Source organism: Nannobrachium achirus, assembly GCF_963921795.1.
Source record: "Nannobrachium achirus genome assembly, chromosome: 13".
In the NCBI taxonomy this organism is placed as follows: domain Eukaryota; kingdom Metazoa; phylum Chordata; class Actinopteri; order Myctophiformes; family Myctophidae; genus Nannobrachium; species Nannobrachium achirus.
Genome location: NC_137833.1, coordinates 49,257,082 through 49,272,199, shown reverse-complemented (window position 1 = coordinate 49,272,199; position 15,118 = coordinate 49,257,082). Strand labels below are relative to the sequence as shown.

The 15,118-nt window shown below is 42.5% G+C and overlaps 1 protein-coding gene across 1 annotated transcript in view; it reads left to right on the top strand.

Annotated features, from left to right (window-relative positions):
- Window positions 1-14,917, top strand: part of gtpbp2a (GTP binding protein 2a) — a 24,830-nt gene extending 9,913 nt beyond the window's left edge. The window contains exons 7-12 of the mRNA XM_080739736.1: window positions 6,197-6,416; window positions 6,730-6,865; window positions 6,950-7,008; window positions 7,732-7,903; window positions 10,248-10,412; window positions 11,593-14,917. Coding sequence (XP_080595862.1) covers window positions 6,197-6,416; window positions 6,730-6,865; window positions 6,950-7,008; window positions 7,732-7,903; window positions 10,248-10,412; window positions 11,593-11,787 — 947 coding nt within the window. The 3' untranslated portion in view covers window positions 11,788-14,917. The remainder of the gene's footprint in view (window positions 1-6,196; window positions 6,417-6,729; window positions 6,866-6,949; window positions 7,009-7,731; window positions 7,904-10,247; window positions 10,413-11,592) is intronic.
- The last annotated feature ends 201 nt before the right edge of the window (window positions 14,918-15,118 follow it).

Here is a 15,118-nt window from a genome sequence, read left to right as displayed (position 1 = left end):
GTCAGCCTTAGCCTAGTTCCAGACCCTGAATCGCTAGCCACACCCCTTTAATTTTTTTGTTTCGGCGATTCAGGTCTAGAATCGCTCTCAATGAGGAGGCCTGCCTCGGTTGAAAATCCAAACGGGCGAATCAGCGTCGTGAATCAGCGTCTTGTGATCAGCGTGGGTGGGGGTTTCCCAGAACTCATGTGTGTTTCCAAGTACACCAGCGCCGCCGCCGTACCGTACCGCACATCGTGTCGCGGTAAAATGCGGTAAATTGCGGTAAAATGCAATCGTATCGATCTCGCTATGAAACACCAGTAGCAGGCATGTTATGTTGTGTTTGATTACTAGTTCGTAGTGCTCCTATTCTGACTGTTTCTTTGGTTAGCAAGTAGCACTAGCAAGCAACAGGTTAGCCACTAGCCAGCCAGGCACACATAACAACACTATGTCATGTGTTGGTCGGTCAACCAATCGCTGAACAGTGCCTCATTTTGGCAACGCCCATCCCTGCAAACGCCGTGGGCGGAACTGACTTCAGACTGAATAATGAAGTGAAACGAAATGTCAATTCAGGCTGAGTGTCAGGCTAGGTCAGCCTGACCCTGAAGCTACAGCTCTTTGAATGGTTCACTGGAGGCGGGATTTGGTGACTCTGACACTTGTAAACTGTGTCAGTTATTTGACACCGAGCCCGTCCGGTTTTGCTGACTTTGCAGAAGACCACACTTGTTGAAGCCAAGAAAGCACGACTGTTCCATTTCGAACAGTGTGTGCATTTTGGCGTGACTCAATTGTGTAGCTGCTGGTATCATTAAAAACAACTGTATTACTATTATTGTTCTCTCCAATCCATATTGAGGGAGCATGTAGCTGAAATATGAGCAGTGGAAACTGTCTAGAGAAGGAAGGTTGTAGGCTAGTTAGATTTCTACTTTTAGCAGGCTTATTGGTTATTTATGTGAGCGGGTCTGATCCAATGTGCTGCAAGCAGGGGTGTAGTGGTCCCGGTTTAAAATGAAGCAAACACGGAACTGAAAGTTCCTATGATTGGCCGCTAGTTCTGCTGTTCTGGCACCAGAAGCAATATGTTCTCCATAGGATTCCATTCATTTCCTCCAAACTTTTACATTTGATTTTCTTACCATAATAAACATTGTCATAAATACTTTATGGTTCCTGTCGCTAGTTTAAAGCCTTGTTTCAATCACCATGATATGCGTTTTGTGAAAATATGGTCCAATTTACGATATATTTGATGTTATAGCAAGGCCTATATCTGTAGGAGGGGCTTTTGATCATAGGCTTGTGATGTTTCTTCTTTGTGTGCTTTATTCCCTGCGGTTGCCAATAGCATTCGAGATGGTACCATTTCTACCAATGAACGTTGATTTCTACATTGATGGCGGCACCCATACAACAGCCAAAAAAGCTTCATTTGCGCTGCAAGTAGAGGATGGCTTTTTTTCTCTTTTTTTTTCTTCTTTTTTTAATACATTGAAATTTGAAACTATTTGAAGAAGACACTTATTTGAAAGTTGTTTTACATCAAATCAAAAAGTTGAGGAATAAGGTTGCCAAACATCTGTGTGATCACACCTGTCACAGCAGTTTAGTTTAAGGACAAATCATTTAAGTATTTTGTGAACTGTTGTCTGTTATATTGAGTGAATTCTTCACCATATGAACTTGTGGAATATGAAAAAAGGGCAACGAAAAACACATGATAAAAACAAAAGCAACCAACAACAATTTCTTTCTGTCTTCTTGAAGCACATTTATTATGTGCCAACAGGCTAAGGAACAGAAAGAAGAAACATATTTTCATAGTATTTAGTTAAATAAATGGTTTTTAAGTTGATATCGTTTTACAGTCAGAAGTGTGATGATTCGAACCCGTACCTCCAGGGAGACTGCGTCCTGAACGCAGTGCCTTAGCCCGCTCGGCCACCCTGACATACAGTATCTGTGTGTGCTGAACAAACAACTCCTTGACGACTGGGGGGGGGGGGAGGGGGTGTGGCCTTGTCAGCCACAGCAAGCAGGCCCAGATAACAACTGTTCGCATTAAAGTAGCTAATGATCTATGGAATGGAATCTTTGTTTAAGAAGCATTAGTTTTAGTAGAGATTTAGTGAGATATGGCATCGGCAAAAGCCTAATATATACACTGTGTGTGTGTGTGTGTGTGTGTGTGTGTGTGTGTGTGTGTGTGTGTGTGTGTGTGTGTGTGTGTGTGTGTGTGTGTGTGTGTGTGTGTGTGTGTGTGTGTGTGTGTGTGTGTGTGTGTGTGTGTGTGTAACATACAGTTTAAAATCTGACTATGGCCTGTACTTTCTACTGGTGTTGTTTTTGTGAACACTTGGCTGCCGTCACTGCTTAATCATTTCCTGTACACTAGAAAGACAATAAAAGTCTTTGTCAGAAGTGGGATTCGAACCCACGCCTCCAGGGGAGACTGCGACCTGAACGCAGCGCCTTAGACCGCTCGGCCATCCTGACTTACTGTAGTGTCTCGCTCTCTTCACTCATATCGCTGTGGCGAGCAATGCTGCTGCTTGGAATAGCTGATAGGAAGAATGTTGAAGCCTTGCTCATATTTCACCCTCTATGCATGCTGTTCCACACTCGGTCTCTGCTGTGTATAATTTAGTAAAAGTTGAAGTTTAGACTGAGGTTTTGTTTGTTTGATACACATAGATAAAACTGTTGGCAAATGATGAGGAAATTACCACGCTTATCCCTCTCTCTAACCTTCACAAACATTTCCGCACGTAACATAAAAAACCCACGCGCTTAGAAGATGAGCTTTGCTTTTGCCTGCACAGTGAAATGGTTAAGTGTATCACAGACATGTCATCAATTACCAGTGAAAGAATCAATCAACATACTGCCAAAGCAGGAGAATGATCACTACAGAATACAAAAAATAATTGTATTTCAATAAAATAAAATAAAAGGTTTTGAAATAGCATTTGAGAGGAAATTACCTTCAAATGTCCTAAAAGAATAAATATAATTATTGATTGAGTAAAATATAGGTTTAAAAGCACAAATACGGTATGTATGTAATGAATATGTAATAAACAGCATTGGAGTATACTGTAACTTGCAAAGTATAAAAACTGAATTCATTTTTGAGTATAATGTTACAGAAAAGTAATACAACAAGTAATTTGTTACAAATTATGTTGACGGGGGGTAATAAGTCAAGTAGTAAAATTAGTTTTAATGAGTAATACATTGCATTTTTTGAGTAATGCTACAGATGGCTCAGTTGATTGGAAACCAGTTGCGCTCAATCTTTATTGTAGTTCAGACATCATTGCAAGTACCTCTCCCCATCGGGAGAGAGATAAAACTCAAAGATTGTAGCTTTAGATTTTCACAGAACACCATTGTAGAGCTGCATCATGCATTGTAAACAAGACTGTAACCGTGTGGAGCTAAACCTAAAAGTATCCCTTTAAGAAAATGACCTGACAAACTATAGCCAATGTTTGTTGACTTAACTACAGGTACACACAGTCTCTTTGTTTTTTGGTTACCAAGTCTCCATCATTTAGTTGGGGACCACTTGGAATCACCTTGGGGACCACTGCTGGTCGAAAACCACTAATTTAAAAAGAGGACGTCGCACAGCTCGTAGCTGCGATGCAAAAAAGTTTTAATTGTTTTATTTTAAAAGGATAACCAATGTTTTGACAGCAATAGTTTTCCTCGCGTTTGTGGGCCAGGGTCCTCATCTGACAGCGTGTGGAGAGGGGGGAAATGGGTCAGGAATGAGGAACATCCAAGCTGAACAGCAACATGCACACACAGGACATGTTTCCTGCAACCTGAGTGCTGCAGCTTGAATTATGAAACAGAGGAAAAGGCTGTGTAATGCACTGACTGACCTACTACTACTGGTCTGAGGTTGCGTTTTATACTGAGCCAAGCAAAAGGACTAGTGGACTAGTGTGCCTAGACGGTGGGGGTGAGCCTGGCGTCTGGGAAGGCTAATATCTGACCCAACTATTAAACGGCACCAGGATGAAGTGACTGACCATGAAATAAAATGTATTTGACCCATTTCACCATGTCCCAAAAAAAAAGGCTAACAAGGCTTTCAGTTAAAAATCAAACACTTGAACGATTATCTGTCAAAATCTTCTGTGGGAGCCGCGTAGGAAGGTCTGTTTGTCTATCTGTCTCTCTCTTCCCACGTTTATTTTAGGAATTCCCGAAAGCTAAAGTTTGTTATGTCTGTCTATGAATATCCGTTCCGTTTCAGTGTTCTTATTGTTCTAATAACGTGGTGCATGGCCGTGCGGGCCATGTACACACAACACCACACTTAGCCGACAATGACACAAACTACCATGCAGCCACCTACACGTATATAGCCAGCATTACATTTTAGAAAGACTTTAGGCTTTTCTGCCCTAAATTACCCACCATCCCTGATGGATGAAACAACAACCACTACCACACATATACACACATGTGTTACTGTTGAGTAAAAGGTATCAGCCTGTGTTTGGGTGGCAGTAAATCTACTGCTCAGCTGAATTTTCTCTGTGTCAGCATGTAAAGTTATGGGTCAGGAACTTTGAACTACTTCGCAATCTAGGTCTAGTTTAAAACTATGTATGCATTGTTTCCCTTGCATGCCAGCTTTGTTTACAGGGCAACATGACCTATCAGGCAAACCTACACCTTGGAAAAGAGTGCTGCCCTTGAAACTCAGTGCAGTGCAATGAACTGCAAGTTCCCTACGAGAAGTTGCATGGGTTTAGGCAACGGCACTGTTGCCATTCTTCTTGAACTGCTGACATTCTTTTCAGTTGAAGTTGTTCCTCCATTTCCGCAGTCTTTGACCTCTTGTGACATAATAATAATCGTACGTCAGTGAACGTCACACTTAGTTTCTACTCAGACTTTATCAGTTTGTGTTGTTAGCCTCAATTAGTTTCCACCTTGAGATAGGCAGAGTTATAATTCTCTACCATGACCTTTATGCATGTTAGTTATCATTTTTAGAGCATGGTTTCCCAAACAGTGGGTCGTGACCCATTTTTGGGCCACATACCAATTTTATGGGTCACGACTAGAGTACAGAGGGCGATATATTTCAGATTGCGACTAGAGTAAAATATCCAATTTTCTACAAAAAATAAAATATATATTTAAAAAGATTGAACATCTTTTGAAATATATAATTTTATTTTTAGAAAAAAATAATCATAAGAATCTTTAGAAATTTGAGGTGAGTCTTTGCCATTAGTGTTGTGTTGGTCCACTGTAGAAGAATTGAACTGTACTGCATTAATTTGTTTATTCTTTGTTGTCATTAATATTATATCCTATCAATATGATCGTGATTCTATGGAGGGCTTGTTGTATTACGGGGAGCGTTGAACAGAACCAGGTCAACAGGTGAAGCCATTGGTACCAAGATCTTTGTTAAATATTTAAAGCTCTATTCTGATAGTAATCATTACTATAGAGTTTTCCCCATCTCCCTGGGTCTTTAATAAACATTTCAAACAATGTCGATAAGGTTAATTGAGGCATATGATACTAGATGCGCTGCTATCTTCATTGTAGTTTGGACATTATTGTACATTGTGGTCTTTTCGGTGCACGGCTCAGAAGAGCCGCTGGCAACTTCTTCACTTCGCATTATTGTACATTACCTCTATCCATCGGGAGAGAGACTGCAGACATTAAAGCCACATATTGTAGTATTCTTTTGCTTTTTACCCACGTTTTCTCTCCAATTTAGTCTATAGTCTTTATTCACCTGTTTCCGTGGGAGTTCACTGTAGAATTATGTGTGGGACACATCCGGTAAGCGTGTAGAAAACAGCTGACATACAAGCTCACGTCACATAGCAGATGCGACCGCTGTGAGCTTGTAGATCTCACTCAACTGCGACACCGGAACTGCCGTCCACCTGCTGTGCAATGCACGATGGGATGCTGGAAACTCGTCGATACCAATGAATCCCTCCACACACACATTTCAGTGTGTTGTCACTGCTTTAGTGTCCTACTGACTCACTAACAGTGAGAAGCCACCACCAAGAGGACATAACTGTAGAGCCTCTATCCTACTCCTCTCATATACAGTATATAAGGCATTTTGTAGAATTGGCTTCAGGTTTAACTCGACAATTTGTCCTGACTTGTTCGACCTCTCTCCCGTCACCTTTCTCCATTTCAGCGGGGACGACGCGGGAGCACCTGGGCCTGGCCATGGCCCTGAAGGTGCCCATCTTCATAGCGGTCACCAAGGTGGACCTGTGCGCGCGGGCCACGGTGGAGCGCACGGTGCGGCAGCTGGAGCGCCTGCTGAAGCAGCCGGGGTGCAACAAGGCGCCGCTGGTCGTCAGCAACACCGACGACGCCGTCACGGCGGCACAGCAGTTCGCCCAGTCGCCCAAGTACGGGGAAATCACACGTGACAGAAAGAGTTCTGAGCACACACTATCAACCCATTCTGAACAGTGTTAAAATAAATTAGGTTTAATTGTAGTTGGTAAACTGGCTTTCCCCACAAAAACAGAAAACAGAAAAGACACTAGTATAGAGCCCTGAAGGACGCATATGGGGTTTAAGTGGTTGATAAAATGCATGCATATAACATGGAAAAAAAGCTGCGGCGGGTTGTGGTTACAAAGCAGTTGTGTGACAGTGATGCAGTATGTCAATATACAGTGTGGCGTCCCATTCATGCGACTGTGTTCCTTTCTACAGCATCACGCCTATCTTCACCTTGTCGAGTGTGTCGGGGGAGAGCCTGGACCTGCTCAAGGTCTTCTTCAACATCATCCCTCCACTCAGCAACAGCAAGGAGCAGGAGGAGCTCATGCAACAGCTCACCGAGTTTCAGGTAGATCACCAAGTCTCACCATCATCTTCAGATGCCCTCGGTGCTGTGTGTGATTCCAGTTAACAATCTGTGTCCCTTACACAGGTGGATGAGATCTACACGGTGCCTGAGGTCGGGACCGTGGTGGGAGGTACTCTATACAGGTGAGCGTAATAAAGTTATCGTGTCCTTACCTTGTGTTTTCAGAGCAGTACATGCACTGGTTAGGGGGCCTTCGGCTCCCCAGCTAAATGAGTCATAGTTAGGTTTAGGAACCAAATGGGCCGTTACAGGTCTGTAACTCCGGCAGCATATAAATGACCCGTATTTGGTTCCATTTATACACTGCCAGAGTTAAAGTGTGTGTGTGTGTGTGTGTGTGTGTGTGTGTGTGTGTGTGTGTGTGTGTGTGTGTGTGTGTGTGTGTGTGTGTGTGTGTGTGTGTGTGTGTGTGTGTGTGTGTGTGTGTGTGTGTGTGTGTGTGTGTGTGTGTGTGTGGTGTTAAATTTGCAACCCACCTGAAAATGTATTTTCTGTGTATTAAAGAGCTGGAGAGACGTGAGAGCCCTGTTACTGAACAAACACCCCATAGACCTATCATTGGGTCAGAATGTAGAATTTTTACTTTTTTTTTTGCCTTTATTTATAATGTATACTGGAGATGGACAGGAAATGGGGAGAGACATGCAGCAAAGCTCGACCGGAACTGGACTCAAACCTGCGATGCACTGTCAATCTCCAATTCTCACCTTTAAATGAACGCTGATAGTGTAGGGTAGATTGGGGATCCAGATATTTATGAAATGGGGAGTCTGTGGCTTAATGCATAACACAAAGGTTTGAGAAACATTGTGCAAACTTTTCCTCCTCTCTCTCCGGTGGTGTAGTGGTATCTGTCGAGAGGGAGAGCAGCTAGTGGTAGGGCCCACAGACCGGGGCCAGTTCCACCAGCTGACCGTGGGGAGCATCCAGAGGAACCGATCGGCGTGCAGGGTGCTCCGGGCCGGCCAGGCCGCCACTCTGGCACTGGGCGACTTCGACCGATCGCTGCTACGCAAGGTTAGAGCCCTGTCGATCACCTTTTCATCCACGGCACTAGGGATGGGACGATAAGCGATATTATCGTTTATCGTGATAAAAAACACTCACGATAATTGTATCGTGGAGATTTAATTTATCGTGATATCGTCCTCCGTCTTGCACCGGGATTAATTCACCTTTTATTTGCCAAGCTGCATATCCGGTACCACTTAAACCCTCTATAATTGGTAAAAGGTACTTATAATATACATACTTGATGCAGTCTTTTTTTTCACTCTATCAAATGTCTTTGCCAAAAAATAGCCGATCTACAAGCTCACAACGCGTTGTGAGCTTGTAGACCTGTTATTTTTTGGCAAATGTTCTGCCCCAGGATAATGGATTTTGATTATCACGATAATATCGTAAATCGCGATTTCTTTTGTCACAATAATCGTGATATAATAAAATGTTCATATTGTCCCATCCCTACATGGCACCCCTGAATTACACTGTTAGTTTTTGGAATCTTATGTCATATTACACTATGTGAATATGCACATCTTTCCACCTGAGATGTGGTATGTCATGGAGAAATATCCGTTTCCATCAGAACTGACTGAAAATAACTTTATACTTGACATTTAACCCCGGCATCCATATTCTGGGGGGGAAGGTTCACCAAAAATAGTCGATCTACAATCTCACAACACGTTGTGGGCTTGTAGATCGGCTATTTTTTGTGAAGAGAGTTGAAAATCAATTCTGTTTTACTAAGCATATAGGGTCTAAGTGGTTAAACTTACAGAAGTGATATTGAATTCCAAATATTATCAAATTATACTGTGGCACCGCTGGACTGGCATCACAGCACCCACTTTGGGAAACCCTGGGTTAGTCACCTGACATTCCTCACTTATGTTCTTTTATGATAGGTAGAGTCATATTGTGGTGGTTTTCTTCTTGAGGGAATTAGCATTTTGATAAAAGATGACAGACCAGTGTGACCATGTTCACCATTTATTCAACACAAGTTGAAGTTTGTATACATTGAATGTCTTGATGCAGTTGAATTTCTTGATGGTGTCATAATGTCAGATTGCTTGCTTCTTCATTCAGTTGCAGACAGCTTACAGTACATATCTTTCCCTATCAGGCCGACTGAATCAAATATCTTAATCACAAGGTGTTTTAGTCCTATGAAGCATCATTGATCCTTCATCCAGCATCAGCATCCTTGTCGATATCCTAATATGTCCTAGACTAGGACATATCGACATGGATGCTGAAGAGATAAAGATGTGAAGGAGACAGGACAATACTAGGCTAGTATGTCCTGTGTCCTTCTCATCTTTTATTTAAATCACAGGCATTTAGTGACCAGTACACACAAGTGTCACCAGCTCAGTGGCCTTGTGGTTAGTGTCCGCCCTGAGACTGGGAAGTCTGGGTTCGAACCCCGGCCGGGTCATACCAAAGTCTCTGAAAAATGGGCCCAGTGCCTTCCTGCTTGGCTCAGCATCAAGGGTTGGATTGGGGGTAAGTCCCTGCGACATACTAGCGATGTCCAGGCTGTGTACTTGTACATCAAGCTGCCTCACGCTGCTGAAACAGGAGATAGGCTTCTGCCCTATGGGCCTCATGGCTCAGCAAGGCTTTACTTACACACACGTGTCCAGTAACTGGTCATTGTGACCCTGTCAGATATCATACTGTATGTGTCATCATGTTTCATCACTCTTAATATAGCAGTTCAAGCAGACAGTATGAAGCAACCTACTGACTTGTCTGTCTTTCTGTCTGACCAAGAAACATACGTCTTCAGTATTTACTCAAATACATACACACAATGTACAATGTGCATATCACCGCATAGTATAGTCAAATTCCCTAAACCAGGGGTCTTCAACGTTTTCAGGCCAAGGACCCCTTAGTTGAGAGAGAGAGATGAAGCAGGGACCCCCACAACCTGTTCATAGATTCCATATAGTTTCATCGTTTGACAGCACGATCATCAGTATATTTTCTATTCATGTCAATTTGTGTTTTCAGATATTTAACCTCTTGAACCGTCAATACTTAATAAACTTGACCTTTCACTCTGTACTTAGTCTGCTCCTTTTCCCCTCTACACCAAAGCTCTTTGCCAAAAATAGCCGATCTACAAGCTCACAACGCCTCGCGCTGCGAAGGCGTTGAATATGGACACAAGGGTTCAAGTGGTTAATATAAAAAAAGAAAAAGTTCTATCACTCAAAGATTTGGAGGACCCCCTTAATAACTCTGAGGACCCCCTGTTGAAGACCCCTGCCCTAAACCAAATCTGTGATGCCAGTGCTCTAACAGTAGTGTTCACATCATCCCATGTGTTCCACTCTCCCAGGGCATGGTGATGGTGAGTCCAGAGATGGAACCCACCATTTGTTGGCTGTTTGAGGCTGAGATCGTGCTGCTGTTCCACGCCAAGACGTTCCACAAGGGCTTTCAGGTCACCGTGCACGTGGGCAACGTGAGGCAGACCGCTACCGTGGTGGCAGTGCATGGCAAGGTTGGTCCGTCGTCCTACTCCTGAAACACTGTATTCTATACTTTCTGGATGGTCTGGCATTGGTTAGCTTTGTGACTACATCTAACTTTTAACTTGACTTGACTGTCTTGACTGTTTCCGAAGTGTATTTGGTCTTCAAAGGGGCCAATGTTTGCTACTCACTTCAGTGTGATATGAAAACCAACTCGCAGGGGACTTGCTTGAGATGGGTATTGCTGTTCAATAAATATAACTATAAGGTTGGTGTATATTTTAAAGTTCTGTTATCATTGGGCGGTGGTGCATAGGTAAATACTAAACTGGGGTGAAAATGAAAAAAGATTGACTGACTGACTGATAGATAGATAATAAAAAGAAATATAATTACATTTGTGTATTAATGGATTTTGTGTTTAGACCAGTACGGCATTTTAAGCAAAATAGGGTCTCATCATTAGCCTGTTAACCATCCCATCGTATGAATTCACATCATGTTTTTTTTTTTTTTCCTGCAGACTGGTCTGGACCCAAACGCTGGGTGGGCGTTTAGCAGAAAACAAAAAGGGGAAGCCAATTAGCATCTGCACTCAGAGCCCCATGATGGCTCTTCCACTTTTTGGTGTCTGCAAAACAAGACCGGTCTGCAGAAGACACATGATAATATGAAATCATGTGGGATGGTTTACCAGGCTAGTCTCATCATAATGAAGCACATTATGTGTTTAAAAAAAAAAGATGAAACGTAAATAAAAAATGTACTTTGTACTCTCTCTTTGTAACTTCCTCTTTGTGTTAGGGATGGGACGATAAGCGATACTATCGCTTATCGTGATAAAAAAAACACTCACGATAATCGTATTCTGGAGATTTAATTTATTGTGAAATCGTCCTCCGTCATGCACTGGGATATTTTATTTGCCGAGCTGCTTATCCGGTATCAATTAAACCCTCTATTGGTAAAACGTACTTTCTTTTTCACTCTCCACCAAATTTCTTTGTCAAAAATAACCGATCTACAAGCTCACAAACTTGCGAAACTTTGAAAATGCGACGCGTTGTTAGCTTGTAGATCTGCTATTTCTTTTCTTTCTTTCTGTTGGGGATATTTAGATTATCGTGATAATATTGTAAATCACGATTTCTTTGGTCACAATAATCGTGACATGACATTTTCGTGTGGTGCGTGTCATTGGACCCGCAGGACGAGCTGAGGACGGGGGAGAAGGCGGTGGTTCGCTTCAAGTTCATCAAGCACCCGGAGTACCTGAAGGTCGGGGCCAAGCTGCTGTTCAGAGAGGGCGTGACCAAGGGCATCGGCCACGTCACCAAACTGCAGCCGGTGTCGCTGTCGCCGTCGCCGTACCAGCCCAGCCACAGCCAGGAGGACCAGGTCTAGAGCCTTAAAAAAGAAAAAAATACGCTCCGGAGAAACGAGAGAACCATACCGTCCCCCCTCCTGAAACCACATTTTGTTTTAGAGCAGTGTTTCTCAAACTTTAAAATGTCAAGGTCTCCCCTTAACTCTGACAGTGTACAAATGGAACCGGTTTCATTTGTACACTGTCAGAGTTACAGACTTGTATGGGTCAATTTAGACCCCCCCAAAAGGATCCCAGAGAGTCCCTGGAATCCCCTTTGAGAACCACTGTTTTAGAGAACGCTTTTTCTTTTCCTCTTCCCAAAGTCGCCAACAGCCTCCAAGCTGCCTCCTCCCTTTTAAAGCCACTCACTCCCGCTAGTGATCTGACGTCTGTCTCCCTTTCACGGGTTTGGTTGACTAGTTCAACTTGTGCTGTCACTTCCCCCTCCCCCCTTCGTTTTGTTGCTGTTCCAAAGCCTTTTTTTGTCACCAAACATCTATCTTGTGCCTTGTCAAAGGTATGTTTTCTGATGTCGAGCTTTTTACCAGAAGGGGTTTTGTTCTGAGTGTTGCCTCTCGTGATGCCGCCTGTCTAAAGCGTGATTTATACTTACTGTAGCTGCGCGCCTGTGTCGCTCCCAAAACTAGTTTGTAGTTGTGCTATTTGTGAATGAATCAGGCTCAACTTGTTCGCCTACCAGAGTGACATCGATCAGTTAACAATGCTGGGTCACACAAAGCCTATAGAAATTGACCAACGACCAACAATCGTCGCTAAGTGTGTGACCCAGCGGTCACCAAGAAGCACAGAGACGATTCACACTCCACGGTGCTGTTTACACATAACTTGCACTCTCCCACGACACAGCCTCGGAAAAAGGTGCGAACACGTTATACAGAATCATGTCATTGACATTGCCAGTGTTTTATCGGGGAAATCTCGATATTCCTACGTCCCATTTGTCCGACTTAGGGTTAGGGTTTAGGGTTAGGTTTAGGCATAGTTTTACAGAGGTTAGGTTTAGGCATACTTTTACCGAGTTTAGGGTTAGGCCAGGTTAGCATTCACCAGCGTCGGTCTAATGGGACGCGCCTGTTTTTATCACCTGTACAAGGCACTGAGATCTGTTCAAAATATCCTTGGAAGACAAATGTTTACAACCTTAGGGACTTCCGTCGCAGCTACAAGTATGTGAGATGGTCATCGTTCTCATCATCACCACCACACAGTATCGCGTCTGCTGTGTTACCACCACCAGTATAGTGCCTGACTGACTTGACTGAAAAGGACAACCTTTTATATCACTGTGTTTGAGTTGACCCTCGACACAGCTTATAATGGGGCTCTTTTCAGAAGCAAAGCGACCCACGTCATCTTGGCTAAAAGCTAATGTCGCTGACTGTGGCACTTTATTAAGGTGTGAAGTATTGATCGATTGATTGAATACTCTTATTAGGCAGAAATGTAAACGGCACGAGGTACAGTCAGACATTTGAGCAGCTAAAAGGATAAGTCCTGTGTTAGGCATATAGACGGTTAGAGCGTGTCCGTGTTAGCTGACCGAGATGACTGTCACCTTGTAGTAACTTTCTATTTTGCTAAGGCACGGTTTGCTTTATTACATTTTCTTTTTTAGATGTTTGTTGTGACTCACAAGTAGCCTAATTGCCTCAGGGCAGCCACTGAATGGTGTTACTGCGTTGCTACCAAGTGCTTTAGTTACTCAGGTCAGTGTAGTTCTATTATTAGACAGCATTCCACTCTTGCAGAACTTAACTCCAGTGGAGGTGTTTTTTATTGTCGTTGGCCTGGAGAGCTCAAAGAAAACACAAGGCGGGCTCTAATGACGGCGTGGCTTCCGTCATGTGGATCTGGGACTTCATGTGGCCAGTCTGTGACATCAGTCATCTATGTGACTTATCTATGACATGTCACTATGACACATGACTTGATGATGTCTGGGCACGGTTTGAAGGAGTAGTTCACCCCCAAAATGACTTTTTTTTTTCTAGTGATTACTATAGAGACTTGAGTTCAATAATATTTTTTTGTATTTGTCGCATTCCTAAGACAAATAAATGTACCCCCATTGATTCCGGAAGGGGACCCAAATGCATGGCACTGGATGGGGAAACCGTCATTGTAAGTTTACTATAATCAAATTTTTGTCTTAGGAATGCGACAAAAAACAAAAAAATATTATTGAACTCAAGTCTCCATGGCATGAGTAATCAATACAAAAAAAGTCATTTTGGGGGTGAACTACTCCTTTACTTTACTCCTGATCTGGCCTTCATAAACTTAACCATTGTATAAAAGTAAAGTTAAATGTCTCAAAAAGATATAAAACATAAATTCTGTCCATGGCTCACTGGCAGCGGGCACAATAAATTTGATGCTCGTGTCCTACAGAGCCACGCCGTAAAAATGCAATGTTTCTCCAAAGAGAATGCAATAGCTTGTTTTGTGTTTGATCATGTATAATGTGTGTACTGTATGCTATGTAATGCAGCTGCTGCGGTTTAACGCAGCCGTGTTTAAACTGCCCTATTTAAGGTAATCATGTTGGAGGTACTTAATGTTGTCTTATATTCCTGACGTTACTGATGTCACTGATCTTTGTTAGGGTTTAATTAACAGTGCCTAATGGGGAACTACCGTTTTGAGCAAACTTCCACCACACCCGAAAGTTTCACAACTGAAGACGCAACATGATGGAGTAAAACTGAAGTAGGTGCTACTCCTCCTTAAAACGACTTGAACTCTGGAGGGCATGGGGAAGAATTTGTAGTTGTTTGTTAAAGGCCGTGTTGGCCTTAACAACTGTCTTGTGTGCACAACGGGGGTGTGTGTCTGTGGCCTGTTTTGTTGCACCTCTATCATTGTAATGCCCGGTGTGTGTGAGCACTTGTAGAGGGGCTGAAAAAAAAGAGAATGTATTTCAACCAAAAGATTTTTATTAGTCTTTACTATAAAAGTTTGATTTTTTTGCATCTGAGGAATTTGTTTTATAGATTTGTAGTGGATTTTGAATTTTACAAAATTGGAGGGGAAAAAAATACATTTTGCAGGCAGTTTTAGAAACAATGTTTTCACTTTTTTGAGACCACAGATTTTATTTTCCTTTTAATTGAAAGTGTTATATATTAATCTGTTTTTGGGTGAAGTAGCATATATATTTATGTACAATTAAAGTTTGTATATTCCTGGTGTACATAAATAATAAAAGTTTTATCTCGTTGCAATTTTGGTGTTTACTCGCCTTTTTGAAGGAAATTGTCTTATACTGTACCGTAAAGTAAAATATTGTTTATCAGCCATCGACTGTTGACATGTTACTATGGCAAAGCACGATTTAGTACAATA